At 42.0% G+C, this 17,096-nt stretch overlaps 1 protein-coding gene across 1 annotated transcript in view; it reads left to right on the top strand.

The window, feature by feature from the left end:
- LOC138492856 (galactosylgalactosylxylosylprotein 3-beta-glucuronosyltransferase 1-like) overlaps positions 1 to 16,402 on the top strand; it is an 80,162-nt gene extending 63,760 nt beyond the window's left edge. Inside the window, exon 4 of the mRNA XM_069620188.1 lies at positions 5,572 to 16,402. Coding sequence (XP_069476289.1) covers positions 5,572 to 5,652 — 81 coding nt within the window. The 3' untranslated portion in view covers positions 5,653 to 16,402. The remainder of the gene's footprint in view (positions 1 to 5,571) is intronic.
- Positions 16,403 to 17,096: the final 694 nt, after the last annotated feature.

Here is a 17,096-nt window from a genome sequence, read left to right as displayed (position 1 = left end):
TTATGATTAAGTGTAGCTAGATCTGAGTCATACCAAGAATTGCACTTGGCTTTGGACTTCAAACAGATCCTCATGACAGTGGCAAGAGCATCAAGAGTATCAGAAATAGAAGAGTAGAGCAAGGACAGGGCTGTGTCAGGGTGTGGGTCAGCCAAGGGTAGAGGAGGGGAGAGAAGGTGGCAGCGAAAGCCTCAACTGACACACTTTAGCATTGGTGCATTCTTCAGGGAGGCCAGGTGTCTCTGACGCCTGTGTGGGATGTCTCTCTGTGCTAAGAAGGGAATTGTATGCGTGTTTTCTGGGTGCTCTGTTTCTTTCTAAATGGTCAAACTAGCAGGGCTGTGTAGTTTGTTTTAGGGAGGTACTGCTTCCCAAGTTCATCTGACACCTTAGTGTTGGTGTCAGTCTCTTCCCTCAGGGTGGTTGATTATGGCAAATATTTGACCATACTATGGGGGGGCATTGGGACCCCTCTCATACTGGGGTAGTCAGCCTATCAAAGAACAGCAAGAGCAGGTCTTGCCCCAGACTTGTGTAGAGGAGTTGAGAGGGACCCCAATCCCAAGACCCCCAGAGTGTCTGAATATGAGCAGGGCTTTTGGTACCACTCTCTCTATCTCTGTACTTAGACACCTCTGTCCTAGCCAGATCTTTTTTTCTGTCATTTCAGAACATTCCAAAATGCCAGCGGGATATGACCAGCTTGGGAATCCTGTACAACACCTAGAACCTACAGCAACTAATCATTGTTGCACCCTCTAAAGGAAAGAAACACCGGCTAAAGAAAAATTAGAGCAAACCATTGTATCCACAAATTTCCCTACTAGGAAGCAGTGGGCCAGCAAACCAAGAACTGTAACTGACAAGCCACTGCAGGGGAACAGGGGAGAACCAAAAACCCTACTCAACCCTTGTTTACACAGAAACTCCCAAAAAATGCAAGCAGCCTGAGCACATGACTAATGGCACAATAATGGAAATGGAATGGAGGTTGGACTAGAGGCCTTCTTAAAGACTTCTCGGGGATGTCCCGACCCCTAGAGGAGTATCTCAGGTACAGATTGGCTAAGGAGAGCAGCTGACATACAGAGCCTGTGGGGACCAAGAGTATCTCCACAACAGGAAAGGCAGGGCTATAAGAATAGCTGTTTGAAAAGGGTATGAAAGGTTTATGGGTGAGGTCGGAGGAAGCTGTGATAGACCCAAAGACTAGGGAGGAGTGCTGAGTGGTTGCAGTAGAACTTGCAGAGGATATTTTGGCCTCTTGGGAGTAAATGAGGTAAATTGTTTGAGATAAGAAAGTGGTTCCAATTATTGATTGTTTGGATGAGAGTGAGATGTGAGTGGGGTGAGAATGAATAGGAGGTAGTGAGACAGAATGTTGGAGTAGGGAGAGAATATCGTAGGGCAAATAATAGGCATAGTAGGAGGTATTTCGTGAAGTGAGATAGACAGGGTGGAATTTGAAACTAGATTTGGGGTAGACTGTGGGTCTGAGTTTATGTGTGTGCAGGAAACAGAGATGTAGGAGTGACAGGAGGGTAGCGGATAGTAGAGACCGGTATAGTGGTGGGAGTCAGGAGTAATGATTGGAGGGAAGAACAGTAGGGAGTTGGTGGGTAGAGACAGAAGAATGGAGAGAGAGAGAGAGCGAGAGAGAGAGAGAGAGAGAGAGAGAGAGAGAGAGAGAGGGAGAGAGAGAGAGAGAGAGAGAGAGAGAGAATACACATTAGAAGTGCACTACCTCTTTAGGTCATTTAGTATCTTAGTAATTCCCTGAGGAAGAGAGTTAGATAAGGCCACAGTCGTTGAGATCACTTTCAGGAGAGGGATAGGCCCAGGTGGTAGGGCACCTGGCGGTAGTCTACCAATGTTTCAAATGATTGTGGTGCAATTGAGACGCCTGAGCTATGGAGCTGGAAGCACTCTTAGAGGGTGAGTTAAGTTTCAGGGACCACACCTCGTATGTACATTTGTGATGTGTGAATGACCCTTAGACCCCTCAGGAATGTTCAGAAGGCTGGAGAATGCATACAAAAAGTAAAAATGAAGCAGTAAAACAGGTATGAATATGTTCTGTGCAGCATATGCAGTGTGGAAGTGCAGCGTGCTGTGAGGAAGGCATGGTGGCATGGTCTTCAAAAGGGTTGGACAAGTGGCAAGGGAGGGTGGAACAAAATAGGAAAGGAGAAGGGCACAGAAAGTTGCCATACACATCAACATCGTTATCATTCAATTCAAATTAAATTCCCCATGTAAATATGGTTCTGTGAGTTACTAGCATGTATAAGTAAATTAATTCAATCTATAACGAGTTGCATTAGACTCTAGATGTGTTAGCTCTGATAATGGCCAAATCACACTGAATTACAGGCTCAAATACCCCAGTACTTAACCTTAGGGAACAGCACAAGAAATCACTGACCTGGTCTTCGGCACAGCCTGAAGAATGAAGAGCTCATCAACCTGACCGCAGTGAGAGCGCCAGGGAAACCCTCACGAGGGAAAAAACCTTGTGATGCTTGTGAGCGTTGGGTGGACGTGAAGGGAATGCTTGGCGGCTAGAGAGCGTGGTATGCTTGCATCCGATTGGTGGCGGGATGTCCTTCCTGATCCGAAGCCCTGCTCGGAGTGCTGATAAATGGTAAGGAAACAATATGGTTAAGACCTGGCGGCTGTGTTTGTTGACATGTCTCAGAATGTAAGAGCGGTACCCTTTAGCTGGGGCCATTAGAATCCACGTTGTGAAGGAGTCGCAGGATCGTGTGCTGTCTCATGTCCTTAACATTCAAAACAGAGCAAAAGTGGACGGAGCAGAATACAACAAGAATAGAGAAATAAAGGATAGGCTAATGGTCCTACCGGGAGCAGGAGACTGCTTTGAAAAGGGATACGGGAAAGCAAAGGTTGGCGTCCCGCCGCGGTGGCTTATGGGCGATGTAGTTTGTTGGAAGAATGTTGCCATAGCGGACTGTAAGGAAAAAGAGTGGGGTTATGCCTGTGAGGGTATGTGATAGTAGACAGAGAATGTATCTCGGGATACCTACTGTGTAGAGGATGGAGAGTTCTTTAGAAAATGGGAAGTGGCTTTCAGGAGATGCGAATGACCGGGCTGGCAGCACGAGAGGATTCCCTAAATAGAGGGAAGAAAAGAGTTACAGATCAGAAAAGCAAGAACAGTGGGATTCTAAAGCTGCAACGTAGGGATCTTCACTAAGTGAAAACTCACGAAGCGTGGCTGCTCTAGCAGTAGCAACACGCTGAACACCGGAACCAGGCATCAGGCACTAGAAGTACTGGATCCGGACGTCGGGGAGGAGATACACAATCCACCCTATATCGGGAGAACTGGACTGCTACACGGCAGAACAGGTGCCGTTTTGGAGCGAGGCACATGCAAACCCAGTACACAGCGCCATCTGCGCCAAAGAGACCAACCATGAAGGCGATGCATAACAACATGAGTGTTTTAGGGGCAAAATGCAATCAATTTGGAAAGCACAGTATATTGGTTCATCCACTCAAAAACAGGAGAAATGTGTAATTATTTTCTAGTAGGGGAATGACTACCCCCCCACTTCACTTTGCAGTCTGGGACCCACTGGTGAAGGATCCTTCCCCTATGGTGTAATGTGATCGGTGAGGAGTGACAGTAATTTACAATAGCATCATTGTTTTAGGGTAATGCAAGTGGCATTGCTCAAACCCCTTTCATATCCCAATGTATCTTTTTTAATATCTATGGCTTTCACAGGTAGCAGGTTATAAAGCAATTCTCTGTTAGGTTATGAAATGTGCACATTTGAAACAGAGCCTACGTTATTCACTACACCTGTGAAAACATGCTGGATACAGTTTCATTGGATTTAATGCAAAGAGCTTTACTTCATCGGTGCCACAATGTATCTGTTCTACGCTGTGCACAAAGCCCAAAAAAAAGCTGTTGGTTCTCATTGAAAGTAAATCTCACTTGGCATTTCATAAAGGGAGGAAGCAAGGTGCCTTTCCCACTTCAGAATGTGTATATTTTCTTTGGAATGAGCTCCCCATAGTGGCACCCTTCATTCTACCAACACCAGGGACTTAGCTGATACATTGTTCTAGAGGGCATGTCTAATTTAATTCGGGGCATTGGCATGCTCACATTTTGGATATTTCTTTGAATTCACAGTGCCAGCATGGACCCTCAGAGCTCCCATGCAATTCTCACAGCCAGCTAGGCCCCCCAGATCCCTGCGTTTAGGGAATCAAATCTACCTCAGGTGAAATATACTTCAGGTTCCCAGCAGGACAAGGCCCATTCACCTCCAGATATTATCCAAGCTCAGCACTCATCCACTTGGGCAGATTCCCTCTTTGGGAGCCTTTTAAAATCCCAGCTCTTCAGTTTTCCTTTTCCTTTTGTGTTCCCACACTATGATATTGCGACCTCACACTTTTTGATTGGTCAAACATTTCCATTGGCTTGCTTAATAGGTAGACAATCCCAAACCCTCACAGGCGGTTCACATTTCAGGACATGAAAAAGGGTGGGGGCTGTATACTTTAGCCCTTTTGAATTCAAAATCATATTTTGTTCCCTATTTTATCATAGCAATGTGTCATATTGAGGAAAGATGGATTTCTGGATTGGCGCAGTCTTTACAAATGCTGGTACATGCAGCATAGGCATGTGTGATCATTCTTTAATTGACTTATGAACATTCATAATTGAACAAATTATTAATAAATATAGGCAATTGGACTGATGTACAGGAGATTCATGTGATTTTATAACACCTTTCCTTTTGATTTTAAGTCACATGTTTGTGGAGTTACACTGAAAAAAGCATTGTATATCTGAAAGTTAATGCTGCAAGAACATTCTGTTAATCTGTGCTTTCAAATTGGGCATGGGCAGACACAACCAGGCTTGCCTACAAACAATGATTAGCATGAATCAGCTGACAGGGGCAACCTTTGAAGTCAGACCTGGCTTCCCACAGGCTTGGATGTCATGTGAACAGCTCTGTTACTTATCACCCCAAGCTCCACATTTCATCTTCTGCTGGAATTCACTAAAATGTATTTATTAGAAATATTCCCTTGTAAAGATGGTGCTTTGCTCTGTGCCTTAAGGTGTTTGCATGATGAAAGACAGCTAAACCTATTCACTCCAGATGGCCAAGGAAGCTCTAATGCACTTGTTGGGTTCATCAGGAGTTTAACTTCTTGTCACGTTACATGAATGATGAGCAAAACCAGCATTGGCCGTGCTACAGCAGAGAACCATTCTGGACATGAAGATTAAACGTTAATCACTTGTATTTGGTAAATGTATCACAGTATTTTCAATCATATATTTTTGATAGAAAGGTTTCAATTGTTGTGCGAAAAGAAGGTTACATGCCACTGTGCTTATAATGTGCAAGTGAATACAGTAGCTGGTGTGGCTTTAAAACTAGAAATTCAGTAACAGAGGAAAGAGAAATCAGTTCAGCCTCGCTGCTTTATCTTCATTTGTAGCTATGTGATAGTCATTTGGCTCTTTTTTCTGATTTCTTGTATCGCTTTCATGATTGACTCCCACAGATCTTGGTGTGGCACACAAGAACAGAGCATCCCAGCACAGGATTGGACAGAGGGTTCACTGACCTGGCAGTGGAAGTTTGATAGATCAGACGTTGCCGTTATGTGACATTTACTGGAAGCACAATGTATGCAACACATGGAAAAGCATTCAGGCAGTGGTTACTTCCGAAGGTGACAACCCCTGGCTGGTCCTGGACTTGCGTTATGGCCACCAGAAGTGAATAACTATAGTGTTCACGCTGTGCACTGTGAATGTATCCAATGAGCTGGCTAAAGTGGATTGCGCTGTTCCTTTGTTTATGTTTATGTTTAAGATTTGTAACGCACACCAGGTACCCTAGGGCTTACGGGCGCGGAGTCACATACATTAAACTGACAACAGAGAAGCATCGTACACGCTCCCAGGGGCAGAGAAAAAACGTCTGTTTGTATGGGGACAAAATAGTCCCCTCTAGAATAAGACAAATGTTGTTTTCTTGTGAAATGAAAAGGGTCTAGAATGAAACTATCCATGTGATTTGAATGTCCTTTAAAGATAGCTTAACATTTGTATAGTTCTTTTTTTCAAACTAGTTTATTCAGTTTACTAACATATAATCAAGCAATAGATACAATCAATTCAATTGTATGTTTCCAAAACACAACATAAGTCAAACGATAACCTCACCCCTTGCCCAAGAAGAAAGGAAAAAAATAACAACTCAAAAAGGCATTTACCCTCTTCTTCCTTCTTTCACGGATAACATCGTACATTTCCATTAAACTTACATTCTTGTTGTAATTATCATATTGAATTGCATTTGTACAAAGAGTCGATGCAGAGCCCCATGTTGCAAACTGCAAAACAACGGTTTCCAATGTGCATTCATACACAAAGCCACAGTGCCCAAGCACAGCAACTCTGCGACTAGAAGCCTTTCATACTTCTGTCAGTAAGTGAGTAACACAGTTAAAGAAAGAGGAACCGAAAATCACCACACAAACCGGCAATGATCTTCATTGCTCAAAATATGCAAGTCCAAAATCTTTCACAAGCCCAGGATGGAATGAAACGTCGAACATCAGTGGATCAAGAGATCATTACACTCTACTGGTGTCAGCTATGAAGCCACGTGTGTAGTCTACACCACAGGCAACATAGACAGTGTGCAGGACATAGCCTAACCTCCTGTGCAGTCAGGCTTGGGATCTGTTTGCTCGTATGCAAAAAAAGGGAGCAAACGACTTAAGCACTCATTTTGCTGCTTAGATAATAGAATGGATACGTGTTTGCTACATAACATGAAGAGAAGTGCAGTAAACACATGTTTTTATGTTATGCAGCAAACGTGCTACAGAAGCGGTACAATTCTTGTTTGCCTAGTGCACATTTTTTTTTAGATAGTACAGATTGTGTCAAAACATCTGGGTTCTCTTCTGTATTATCTAGGCATTTTCTCAACGTTTGTTTTTACACAAAAGCCGCGTTGTTATAATCTAGCCCTGAAATTCACTGCATGTGCACAATGAAGGGTGTGTGGGATCTTTCAATGCACACATGATGGCAAGTCAGCGCCATGTCTGCCATGTGCACAGCAGAGATGATCACTGACACCACCATGCCCCCTTTTAAATTCAACAGATTTCACTTGCCTTTTCATTGTTAAAAAAAAGATGGCGTCCACAATAGTACTCGAAGTTCGAAGGCCAGAGCAGAAACTCTACACAGAATGGGCTGATGCAGAGAGAGGGCCACTTTCAGCATGTTTTCTTTACATATACCCTCATTTGAATAAAGGGTCTATATGAGTGTCACAGCCATCTAAACAGCAACATAATTCTGTTGTGGATAAGGAGCTCATTGCTTCGAGTGCCAGGGAAGAGAGTATTTCTGAGCAATGCACAGTTCTAAATTTCTGCTCTGAGCCTTGGACATTATGAGAACGGTTGCGTCTAAAACCTAGGCTGTGTGTAGCAAACCTATTTGCAATGAGGTTCATAATATACATTGTAGAAAAGGGGGGATAAGTGATGGCAGCAAGTGGAGGCAATCTGCGGCAGTACCAGTGCTTTGTGAATTGAGTACAGACCAGTTTGCTGACTGGGAGCTGCACCTTTAACACTAAGAGGGAGGAATGTGTGTATAAAACACCAGCGTAGCGCAAAGCGCCAGAGCATAAGTGGTGGCAGCAAGTGGAAGCAGTCTGCGGCAGTCATTCGGCAGGCAAACAGAAGGTGGAAGCACCAATGCGAGACTGATGAGCAGATAGAAACTTAGATTGATCTTTGCCATATCATACGGTTATACCTTAGGAAGTAAGGCGCCTGTGCCACCCACATCAGCATCAGCTGTGCAAGCAGGCACTTGTATCACTTGGGGAAGCTGGCTCTAACCAGAGGGGAGGCCCAGGTGAGCCAAGCGTACCCGCCCTAGCCATCCAAAGGGAGAACATTGTAAACCCTAAAACAGAGAATGCTAGGCTTTTTACATCAGACCTGCAGCTGAAGATAACCTACCCCTTTTGCCCCATCCCTAATGCATCTAAAACAGATGCAGCAGAAATTACAACTTATTTTTATAAAACCATAACTCCGATGTCAGTTTCGCCGATTGTAGAAGGGGAAAGAGCAATACAGGGTCATGAAATCCTAGATGCAGCTCTACTGGTTGAGTTACAGGCCATGGAATCTAACTTGAAGGAACATGAGAAAATTATGATCCCACAGAATTCTGTTAGATGAAGAAGGGCTGAATTTGCTTCATACTCCAACCAAGAGTATGAATGCATTGAGTTCACAAATTGGTGATATTGGAGATACTTTCACACAAAAGGAGAAAGATCAAAGGGTAATGCTACAACAGGTAACTGATTCTGGTCCTTCGAAAGTTAAAGGTTAATTGCGAGGGAAACAAAGTAAGCGGCGAAAATGCTCTTTCAGCCTTGCCTGTGCTTTACTCGAACTCTTCATCTAGCTCCTTAGACTATTTCGACATCTATTTTGGAGCTAGGTCCTTTGCATCTATGTGCCTTAGTTGCTCCAGGGATGGTTGAGTCTCCAGCAGCTATGGCCATTCCAACCATGAATTTTGCACTTATCACTTTGGTTAAGCTTTATGAGTCCTTAAATCTAAAAACCCAAGACCATTGGTCTCTGTTAACTATGCTTAATTCAAAAGTATTGTGGATTCAAGGATCTTAACGGCTAATAAACATACTCTGGCACAAGTATTTGATGATGGCAAGCAAGGACAAAATATGGGGGAAGAGAGGCGGCCAAAAGTCTATCCGGATCCTGTAAGGTCCGGGGTGAACACATTAGAGGAAACCTATAGTATCCAGATAAATACTACTCAATGTAGGAATTAATTAAATCTAACTGTAGCAAATGTCCATGAGGATCAAGCCTCAGAATAGGAGATACATGGATTAGCTGCCCCCCTTCCCTAATCATAGTATCACCAGAGGAGCAGACAAATTATTACATTTTATATCAGCAGAAGAAGCCAAGACCTAAGGGGAAAAAAGGTAGACAAATAAAAAAAGAAGAAGCAGAAGTCACTGCCTAGATCAATAAATTGTGGTTCAAGAACATTTCTCTGAGCCTGACTCTCCCTCAACAGGCAGTGACATAAGTAGCGAAAGAAAATAGATTTGGGTCGAAAGTCACAACGTGATCCATTGAAAAAGGTTCACCTCCCGAATAACTCCATCGGACAGGAGGTAGTGGAGATGGAAGAAAACTACGATGACATAATGAACTTCAGTGTGTATTCCACGGACTCTATTGAGGAACAAATGCCTATTGTACAAACAAGAACTTTGGGTGAAATCGCATCAGTGGTACAGGCTAAGTCCCCCTTTGGTCTATCTAATAATGTGGTCTGTAGACCTCAGTCTAAAGAGGCGCAGCAGGATCAATCAGAACTGGAATGCTGTATTTTGGAGCAGAGACATCAAAGATCTAACAAATAGCAGGGGAAACAAGAAAGAGTGTAGCTTGGAAAGTCTCAACATTCTGCCACACAGAGGGACTTACATAGATTTCTTCTTTTTGAACAGCTTCCTACATCTAATGAAATCATATATTTAAATCAAGCAAATGTGCTTAATCTGTTTTATGCTGTTCCACAGATAAGGTCCATCCAGTCACGAGGTATAGGCCATGTGGAATTTTGCTGTGACTCTCAACTAAAGTATTCCAGCATGTTGGCTGTAAACTAATTAGGGACAGTATCCTGTTGGCTGCCTCCTATCTACTTCCAATAGGCTTTGACCGCGTGGAAGCATGTCAAGCTGATCACATGGTATCTCTTGAATTAGAGCTAGGCGAGTGCAATGGGGAGAACAAAAGGAGACCATACCCTCCCTTGAAAGTGACATGCTGATCAGATACCAGGCCGAAAGAAGACTTAGAACGGTCTCTCCGATGGTTCAAAGGATTGGTGGGCAAGAGGAGTCTTGGTCATGGCCTGCTAGTGCTTTAGTTCTGAATAAAGATCAGCGCTAACTAGACTAGGTAACTACCCAGACAGAAATTATAATGGAGTCATGGAACACCAGAGGCTTTTCGCATTTGCTCAGTCGCAAAAAGGTAGCATGTTTCTGTCATCTGATTTAGTATTTTAGCTATCTAACCACTCCACAATAGATGGCTTTGCTGTTCCTCTAACCCTGCAATGAAAGAAGGAAAAGGGAAACCTCTGCCCTTGATTCATGCTCTGCTGGCCATGAGGAATAACAAGGGGATGTTTATCCAAGATTGGAAATCGCCAAATAATTGTATTCAGACAGAAAATTCAACCTGGAATAAGGCGGAAATGTTTATTGGAATCCCGGGCGAGTTCTACTTCTGAATGTTTGGATTGTGTGGCTTCTATAGTGAGTGCATGTTTGATTGATGAATATTTCAGCATTCGTTTTATGTGGAGATCTGAATATTACATGCCCTGAACAAGACACCGACTTGCTCATGCAGGTCACTGCGCGTTCAGCTGCAAGAAGCTGCGGAAAGAGATGAGCAGCTTTAATGAGATTGAGATGCTCAATGGATGTATGAACGGGGATGAACCGGCTACTCCGACCTCGGGGAAGGGGTACGCAAGAGACTATTCTTGAATATGTGTGTTACGGATAGCATCTTCCCCTGTATATCAAAGATGGAAATGGTTTGCTCCCCTTTTAGTGATCATAAGCTTATAGAAATGACATGACTATTTTCCACGACCCTTAGGTCAAAGGATAAATATATTTCTCACCTGGAACTCAATCGGGGCCAAAACTGCATAAGGTGAAAATAGGTCACTGTGATTAATTTAAATAAGCAAGAAAGAAGCAGGTCCCAAGCCGATATACAAGCATAGACATCAATATAAATATAGTGGTTCCCAGTTTGAATGTGCAAAACGACAAAACATCCTTTGAATTAAATAGCATCACATAGATTTGGTGGTTCACTTTCGCCTTTAATGAAACCTTTTGTAAAATGTCAATCAAAGATTCAATTGACTTCCAAATTGCTTCATTACATCTTTGTGAAAACTTTAAGAATTCAGTTTGCTCCTCAGTATCGTCGTTAAATCAACTCTGTGACATCTTCAAAAAATATAGTTGCCTCCTTAATTCACTTAATAGATTGCATCAGTGCCAAAGTGAAAGATTCAATTTGCTATTCAGTATCCTCTTTACATCACCTCTACACGTGTTTCACCACCCAGTGGGGTGGATATTCAGGAGGATTTTGCAGTTAGTGGTCTTAATTTAATATTACAGAAAAATAGAACAATACAATGATGATGAACTTAATCCTATTCCTCCAAGTTGAAAATTGAATAAAATCCATCTAATTGTGTCATTAAGTTTGAAGAAGTGCAAGCCTTTAAGGTGTTTCAAAGCTAGTGTCACAGATTATGGTGCCTATTCTGACTTAAAAGGGTCTTGACATGAACTGTTAGTAAATCCACAGCAATATAAATGTGGTGTTAAGATTAATAGTTTTTTGCTGTGACACCCTTATAACATGGAGTTCATATAAAAAGCCTATATCTCGTTCACAAGCCTACCTTTGTCTCTAATAGTACAGTGGGATTTTCTTGTCTTCTGTAACCATATCTGATTTGCTCATTTCATTTAAATTGCTCTGGTTTCTTTGAGCATTATTCAAAGTTCTGTAAAAAGACAAGAAAGAATTGGAATGGCAGTACACAATTCTTCTTCTAAAGGTCGACCTATGGTTTAAAAGACTTACATTTCCTTGCTTACCTTTTGAGTTTTTATTAAGCCGGATTCAATTGTCCAGCTCGGTCTCTTTCACTGCATGGTTTCCCATGTTTCAAGATGGCAGCTGTATTTATATATATATATATATATATATATGTGGTGTTATCATCATGTTGAACGTCAAGCGCGATGATGTCACAGCCCAATTTTCCTGGTGGCCATTTTGAAAAGTGTTTAATCACTATACCTGTTATGCGTCATAACATATGTATATATGGTGGGCATACATAAGACTGGCAATGCTAGTAAAACCATCAACAAAATAATAGCAATCCATCAAATCCTCTTTTGCTGAATTACAGATTTAGAGATTTGACCATAGTTCATTGTCTCGGTTTAAACCAGTAAAACATGTTTCCATGTACATGATCCACTTGGCTTCTTAATGCCGTAATCTTAGTTCTCTGCTACCACCTCTTTTGGATGCTTATACAGTTGCAAAATCCTTGAATTTTAGATTTGTAATTGGTTGTTCCAAATGTTCTTTCAGATAATGCATTGCCATTGGCTATTTTTCATCTGCATTTTCTATAGCTTGCATGTGTTCCATAATTCTTTCAATTTTCTCATTGTGCTGCCAATGTACATTTTTTGGCAGTGGAATTTAATGCCATCGACTACATACTTTGTATTACAGTTGATGAAACTTTCTATTTCTTGTACTTTTCCATTCGGGAATAATATTGACTTTTGATTGTCCTCCGTCTTGTCTCCATTGAGCTTCAGCCAATTGTGGTTGAAGCAATCCTGCACGGCTTGCAGGCATCGACGCAGGCACAATGACATCTCTGCCTGAACAGATCTAGAGGATCAGGATCTGAGTATCGTCGGCATGCGAGTAGTACCTGCGGCCGTAGGAGTGGAGGAGACCCAGAAGAGACTGGATCTAGACATTTAAAAGCATTGGAGACAGAGCAGGTCCTAGAGTAACACCACAGGAAAGTGACAAGGAGGGAGAATAAAATGGGAGGGGGGAAGTATTTGACTTCTATCACCTAAAAATTAGGTAAACCAGTCCAGAACTGTACCCTCAAGGCCGGCAGAGGCTAGTCAAGACAGTAAGGTATGATTGGTGATGGTGTCAAATGCCGCTGAGAGATCTAACAATATCAGGGCACCTACAGCAGCCTTATCAGCCAGCCTGGCCATATCATCCATTAGAGAGACCGGGACACTCTCAGTACCTCGGTCAAGAAACAAACTAGACTGAAAATATTCAAAGAAACCCGAAGACCCAAGAAAAGAAGAATGAAGAGGGGAAACCAGTGATTCCAGCAGCTTCATGAAGAAAGGTAACAGAGAGATAGGCCGAAAACTAGAGGGGAGTAGAGGATCCAGTGAAGGCTTTTTAAGCAACGGAATAACAAGTTAAACAACTGGTGCTCCACTGATAACACTGACTGTATTGTTGTTGGATGTGGCCATAGCTCTCTTCCTCTGTTTTTGAATAGGATGAAAAATGTGGACACCAATTCTCCCTCCAAGTTAAGAATTGTTCTGAACTGATCTGATTACCCGTTAAGGATATTGCTGTTTAACATAGTGTGTTGCTGTCTTCTTATGCAGCTATTTTGTCAATTGTTTTTTGTACTATAGACTTTCTGTTTTTTTAAGTCACTTATGTATTCTGTTATTGTTTGTATGTCGGTGCTCTTAAGCCTTAGGGTCAGTGATGCACGATATATATACATTTCATTCATTCATTCAACAATAGCTTGCTTCAGCTTAGTGGGTTTGTGCCCAGACTGACAGGACATATTAATGGCTTGGGTAGTCCAAACAATATGCCAGATGAGATGTCCTTCAGAACAGGATACGAGGCAGCTGTCGATTTAAGCCAGCCAATGGTCATGCTAATAGCATTCTCATAAAATAACTGCGAGCATTTGAAACGGGGCTCATCTACCCCTGAGGCAGAAACTTGAGCCATGGAAGAAGTCACTTGAGTGGCTGCGAGAATGTTAAGAGGATAAAGCTAAAATATAAGAACTGGCTCTGGGAACATAACAGCCAGATGGTAGAAAAGGACACGGAAGCTATGTTAGCGGCCATCACTTCTTGTCATCCAGCTATGGTCTGGAATTTAATGACACACAACAGGCTGCGATATTAATCAACCAAGAGCCAGAGGAGGTATGGTCAGAGCATTTTACCGGCATCTATGCCTCAGAGTACCATACTGAAAAATGTTGAGTGAGTGGCAGTTGGAATTTGAAGTAGAGGACATCATAAGATTGATTAACAACAGTAACTCAAGGGCTCCCGGCCCGGGCGGTTTATGAAACATGATTCTTACAGTATATCCATTACTCTGGAAGAAAGTGCTGGGTACAATATTTGCTCTGATTTCAAGAACTAAGCAAATGCCAGCCTCTTGGAAAGGAGCGATAATTGTCCAGAACTTTTAAAATGGAGAAAGATCACGTCCTAGGGATTATAGGCTGATTGCCTTATTGGATGTACCGGGAATTTCTTTGCATCATTGGTTTGGGAAAACTGAAACAGTGGGTTAAGGAAAGTGAGCGATTCAATTCACACTAATCTAGATTTACACAATGGGCAGGCACTGCCCTGAATGGGTTGATCTTAAATTTGCTCAAAAGAAGGCCATTGAAAGAAAGAAAAGTATCCTACCTGGTCTTTATAGATTTTGAATTGAATTTTGAAGCTTTGATCGTAACCGCCTGTGGAAGAAGCTTTGAGGCTGGAGATGTCTGGAAAACTTGATAGACATCATGGTGCAACTCTATAGTGGAACTTTGTTGAAAGTTAGGTTGAGTCAGCAGGGGGGTCTATCACAGAGGATGGCAACATGTAGGGGTTTAAAGCAAGCAGGGGTGCATTTTGGCCCCTGCTTAGCTTAACCTCTAGATATCTGACATAAAAGAACAATTAGACACTGTACAATGTTTTCAATCACGCTCTAATGGACACCCAGTGCACAGATTTCTATATGCTGATGACTTGGTCTTGACAGACCAAACACCAATTGGGCTCCAAAGACAATTAACAGCATTACAATCCTATGCTGATGAGAATAAGTTGAAGATGGATGTCCTTAAATCCAATCTTTTAACTTTAAACCCTGGGAAAACAAAGAAAAGAGTTTCTATTAAGTGGTGAATATACGATTCTTAGGTTACTAGTGTGGATACATATTGTAATTTGGTTTTTAATTTGAATAATAATGTAAGACACTCTTTTAATGTGGTAACCTTGATACTAAGAGTGGATTAATTAGCTGCACAAGGGTTGGTTTGCAATTTTATACCATAACCTATGATATGGTATGATATTTTATTTATAGCGTGCCCATACACAAGTGTTTGAAAGCTCAACGAGGTAGGGGAGGGAAACATGGGGGGGAACAAGACAGCGATCTTACTAGGCCCAGTGACATTGAGATTGCGCAAGTGCAAGGCAGAGGAAAAGGGAAAAGTGCTGAGGGAAGGGGAGGATGAGCAAGTACAGGACATAGGATCTACACATCAGGAAACAAGAAGTGTGGCCAGCGGGTGACAGTGCAAGGTTAAGTGCAAAAACAGCAGGTGATAGATAGTGCAGAAATCACCCTGATTACCCCTAAATCTGTGTGGAATCAGATGGGAGGCTTGTTCTGGAAGAGTCTTAGTGTTACCACGATCTATACCAATCCAAGTCATCCTTTGGGAATTAGGCCTGTTATGCCTGCATGCAATGATTGGCAGGAAAACACTATCCTTAAACAGGAAATGGGTAATGGCAGGGAATAATTCTTTATTCTTTGTTGTAAAAGAAACTTTGGTGGCCATATCTGATCAATCATTGGCTGCATGGGCTGGAAAGTGCCAAATGATGTGTAGCCATGTGGACTTGGATATTGATCTCCTACTACAAAATCCTGGAAAGGCCAAAAACAAAATATGGACAGCGGATTTGATAAGTACTCAAAGCGATTGCTCCGGGGTATAAGTCATTTGACAATTTTAAAGGAGAGATTAAAGCTTTTAATATACTACCAAACTATCTTAAGAAATTCCCAAATGCTATGTATAGACATATTTCTAAGAATGAGGCTGATTGTCCTGCCCACTAGGAAGATATTGGGCATAAGAGCCCGGCTCAGTAAGGATGTGTGCAGCTGCAGATGTGGTTCTAACATGCAACCGGAAACTATGCAACATTTGATGACTGATTGCCTCTGTTTGATAGAAGCAAGATTAAAGTTATTGGGGGGGCGTTTATGAGCCAATATAAGGTCAGAACCAGTGATGAATGGTAGAGGGTGCTTGGTGGTGGGTACTCTATAAGTACAACTCTTGCCGTTGCAAAACAATTTCTATTGTGAGGTTGAAAGGTGTTTTAGGATATGATACACTCTGGTTTAAGATTGGAGGTACAGTGTATTTTAAAGTGAGGGGATAATGGGTGTCCTTTTTTCCTCTGACCCATAGAAAAAGTTTTATAACACTAAGGCATAATATTTAAAGAACTGGTGGGAGGATTCATTTGTAAATATTATATTGTGGTCTAATTGTAAAGATTTTAGCAGATCTTCATAATTGTATTCTCTTTTCTGAATGTAATAATGTGACTAATATACTTTAAATTTTGTTGACAATCTCTTGTAAATGAGTCATTTATTGTGTGAAATTAGGCAAACGATTTGATTACTCACACGAAACGCTTAAGTGGGCATACCACAATGTTTTTTCTGATTAGAAAGTCTTCCAAATAACAGGATGATCAATAAAAACAACTGCATTGAGTGTTCCCCAGTGTAGCTGACATGGTTGATCAGGGAACTCTGGAGATTTTCAGGTAGGCCTCTGCACCCTGGGACTCTTTCCTGTGGTATTTCCAAATGTTTCCGTAGGAAAAGGTTTCGGCTGTTTGAATATGTATGTCATAGGGCTACTTAGAACATTATTTTCTGGCCCTCTTTTGGTCCCAGTCCACCCTTGGTAGCTATCTGTTGTGTATTTTCCTTAGAAATTCGACTACTTCCGCATTTCACGAGATTTGACAATGTAACACATGACATCATATTAATTGTATTACTCTTTTTCAATAGCACTTCAAGTCAGACTCCTCCAGCTTTTCTGCAAAGTAACTGCTGGAGTAAATATCGGTGCTTGTTTTCTTGACACTAGAAGGAGAAAGGATGAGTTGGCCCTGCCAAGATTCAAACCTGAGACTGCAGGCTGCACAGTGGGATCTAAAGTAGGCACTCAACTCGATGAGCTGCGCTGTATGGAAGCAGCAGATCTCCTTCCCTGCTGTAAAACA

This window comes from Ambystoma mexicanum, chromosome 10, assembly GCF_040938575.1.
Source record: "Ambystoma mexicanum isolate Mex_15411 chromosome 10, UKY_AmexF1_1, whole genome shotgun sequence".
NCBI lineage: Eukaryota > Metazoa > Chordata > Amphibia > Caudata > Ambystomatidae > Ambystoma > Ambystoma mexicanum.
Note: the sequence above shows the minus strand (reverse complement) of the source record. Positions and strands in the feature narration are given on the sequence as shown.